The sequence below is a fragment of the Malus domestica genome, chromosome 13, assembly GCF_042453785.1.
Source record: "Malus domestica chromosome 13, GDT2T_hap1".
NCBI lineage: Eukaryota > Viridiplantae > Streptophyta > Magnoliopsida > Rosales > Rosaceae > Malus > Malus domestica.
In genome coordinates, this window is record NC_091673.1 from 13,565,430 (window position 1) to 13,568,892 (window position 3,463).

General features: G+C 38.8%; 1 protein-coding gene across 2 annotated transcripts; it reads right to left on the bottom strand.

The window, feature by feature from the left end:
• Positions 1-607: 607 nt before the first annotated feature.
• LOC103452975 (proline-rich receptor-like protein kinase PERK1) lies at positions 608-3,218 on the bottom strand. 2 transcript variants are annotated; one of them, XM_008392498.4, is made up of 7 exons: positions 2,596-3,218; positions 2,162-2,376; positions 1,871-1,997; positions 1,702-1,773; positions 1,439-1,622; positions 1,224-1,356; positions 608-1,000 (listed from the first exon to the last, which is right to left on the bottom strand). In XM_008392498.4, exons 1-7 carry the CDS (start codon positions 2,750-2,752, stop codon positions 755-757), a joined length of 1,134 nt encoding a protein of 377 aa, XP_008390720.1. In that variant the 5' UTR covers positions 2,753-3,218; the 3' UTR covers positions 608-754. The 2 variants fall into 2 exon arrangements, with proteins under 2 accessions (XP_008390720.1, XP_070667224.1); XM_070811123.1 differs by having other exon boundaries at positions 1,702-1,794; positions 2,596-3,179.
• Positions 3,219-3,463: the final 245 nt, after the last annotated feature.

The following is a 3,463-nucleotide window of genomic DNA, read 5'->3' on the forward strand; positions in this document are numbered from 1 at the left end:
GGGTATTATTGAACTGACATTTGCTGAACGGAATCTCACCAGGACCAACTTTAATGTTTATATTAAGGTATGAGACAAGCATCTTTAAGAACCAAGTATAGCCGGTATACATCAAATTTATTTCGCTCGTATATTTTTGGTGTCGGTAGTTTTGGATCTAACTTACCTTCAAATGAATCTAAATTACAAAGAGGAGAATTCAAATTTAAGTACATAAGAGAAAATACATATCCGCTCTAACCAATGTGGCTTCGCACACATCTGCATGTCTAGCTTAACTTTATGCTAAAGAACTAGACAAGTCCTCCTAACGTTAAAACTCATGATTTTTTATTTGTTGTGAACAAAGTGGGCAGTTCTTAATTATGCAACAATGTATAATGTATAATACATAGTATTTTTAATGGATCACATTCATGGGTTAATTTATATTTGATTTCTTAAACGCATACCGCAATTTATTAAATTCAACAATGCATGTAATATATTGGTCTATTTAGAAATTACGCAAAATTTTGTGACGTAAAACAGCTTTGGTACACTAGTACATGAGTTAGGTGTAACCCAATATGAGATATTTGAAAGAAAAAAAAACTAGAACAAGATATGTTACCCTCACTTTTTGTAGTTCCCATTGCTTATATATTGAAAATATTGTTCAAGAAAATAAGCAAGAGTGGAAGTGATCATTCTAGTAATAGTTTCGAATTCTCTCCCTCCTCCTAATAATAGTAAAAATATTTAAAAAAATTATTCAAGTAAATAGTACACTCCCAAGAGTGATTGTATCAGTTCCCTCACCCATGACTATTGTCATTGACATTTCTTTCTCTTGAATCCTCTCAAGCTCCATCACAACCATCTCCATCCTTGGCCGCCTTTTTGCCGGAAAACTCATGCATTGCAGTGTCAGCCTGATCAAGTCCCTCATTCCCTCTGCTGTGAAGCTTCCAGTTAGCCGGCGGTCCACTAGGTTATTCGAACTCAGCCGTGATTCCAACTTCACAATGTTCAAAATATTATTGAGAAGACAAATAGTAGCCTTTAACTAGCATATGTATAGAGACATTGCAAAGTTATGTGACCACATCTCTTAGAGAGCGGAGATTCACTCCCACAGGTGAGTCTACGTTTAAAAGAGATGTGATCAACAATGTAGTCGATAAATGGGGTGCAAAAATAGTTTCATTTTATCGACAATTAAAGTGCATGCTTATTCATACCCATTGAAATAAGCTTTCATTTGATCCCAAGGAGCCAATATGCAAAGCCTCCTGTCCAGTTAGAAGCTCCAAAGCGAAAACCCCGAAGCTGTACACATCACTCATTTCGGAGGTAACCCCGGATGATCCAGCCCTATCACATGCATTGTTAGCTTCTGAATATGAATGAAAGCGCCAAAACGAAAACCGAGTTCATTCAGAAGGCATCGAATTACCCTGGATCTTCGAAAAATTTGACACTAGGCGTGTGTGAAGGACCTGCTTCTTCAATCTTCTCTAGCAGTTTTGAGATCCCTGCATCTGCAACCTTAGCAGTGAAGTTCTCGTCAACCAATACATTGGCTGTTTTGAAGTTTTTGTGTACTATGGGAGGCTTTAGGCCGTGCAAGTGGGATAAACCTGGAAAATTAGAGGCTTAAAATCTTCAAACATGGTTCTTAATCTCTTCGTTTGTTATGGAGTTCCCATTCGATCTTACCTTTCGCGGCGCCTAAAGCTATTGATAGCCTTTGCTTAAACTCGAGTTTAGTTGATGGCTCCGATCTAGTATCTGCCACAAATTGAATAGCATCTGAAACATCCTTGTAAAACCCGTACTACGCACGCGCACACACATATGATTAGTGAAAAGAGGTAAAAAGAATTACCATATAGGTGATTGCAGATGCTGCCACTTGGTAAATACTCATAAACCAGTACTTGAAATCCACTTTCCTGGCAGTAACCGAGAATTGTAACTAAATGTCGATGATGAATCTCCGACAAGTATGTCACCTGTTGCCACATTGCCACGTAATAACTTGTCACTATGAACCCCTGACACTATCTTCATTTTCCGCTTAGCAAACGATTGGTTAAGCAACTATGTACGAGCTGCATTATGTAATGCACATAAATATAGAGCAATATACTTCTTATTCTTTCATGATCAGTTATACCTCTGAGACAAAATCTCGTCTAGGAGCACCAGACCTCCGTTTGATAGCCACAACAGTCCCATCACGCAGCAATCCTTTATAAACCAGGCCAAAGCTTCCATATCCCAGCAGACTGCTTTCATCAAAATGCTTGGTTGCCTGGTTTAACTCCTCCAATGTGAAAAGCCTCGGCCCATGTCTTGCTCCCGAGTCGGGCCCACCCCTATTCAATTCCACTGACAATGGCGGGGAGCAAGGTTTCAGAGTGATTAAGAAACACTACACCCCTCGATTAGCCAATGTAGCATAATTTTCTTTTCACAAATGCAATATTCAGAACTACTCTAATAAAGAGAAGCGGGATTCAAATGTGGGTGCAAAGAGGCACACGCTGCCATGGCTAACTAACGTACATTTGCAGCTCATGTGAAAAAAGAAGAAGACAAGAGTCTTACCTATTGCAGATGGATTTGAGGAACCCGTTTCGGAGTTCTTGTTCGAAAAACTCTTGCAATGGTTCCTGCAGAACCACACGAATGCGATGACGACTGCGAGAAAGGCAAGTGCCCCAGCGGCACCTCCTCCAACTATAGCAGCAGATGACTTTGGCATTTCAGCAAGTTGGAATCAAGCAACTAGTCATATATGTGGCAGCACAATAACTTATAAGACTTAAATATTATACTGTCACAGTCTTTGGCACCAGGAAAAAGACATGGAAATTTGAATTTATATTGCTTGTGGGGTTTTGGTGCAGACAAAGAGCTGAGAAATGCTAACTGGCTGATCTCAAGAATCTACTTAGAAAACAAGAACTTTGGGAAGAATCAATGCTGCTAAAATCTAAACAAACAGATCATAAAGACAACTACTTGCTTGTTCCTTTTTTTTTATTACGTTGTGCCCCACTTTGTTTCAGCATCTCATCACAATGACATTGAAGAAAGCCCCATCACTGAAGAACATTTGTCCTTTCAAAAACCCCCTCCCATTCCATCCCCCACTCCCTTTTACTAAAGTCACAACTTTTCACGCTCTCGTTTTCTTTGCACTTCAAATCTTTGTTTTATACGACGGTGAGAGAATAAAAGTGTGGAAATCACTTTGCTTAAATATGATGAGGTAAAGGGGTGATTTATGAAACCATGTAGGGAAAAAAGGACTAAAGCAGAAATTATTATTACCCTTTTCTCTTACTGATGCTACAGTTGATGTTAGTTTATATTTGGCATTGCTGATGACAACAGAAAAACTTCACTTTACGTCACTGTAAATTTCAAGTTTAATAAAACGTTAGAAAATTGATGCATGGCAGACTTTTGT

Bases quoted from the DNA above. Each gene is read 5' to 3' on its own strand.
- LOC103452975 (XM_070811123.1), bottom strand. From the start codon at position 2,752: ATGCCAAAGTCATCTGCTGCTATAGTTGGAGGAGGTGCCGCTGGGGCA. The intron at 2,377-2,595 runs GTAAGACTCTTG...CGCCATTGTCAG, and splicing joins CTCAAATCCATCTGCAATAG to TGGAATTGAATAGGGGTGGG. The intron at 1,795-1,870 runs GTAATTCTTTTT...AGGATGTTTCAG, and splicing joins CATCTGCAATCACCTATATG to ATGCTATTCAATTTGTGGCA.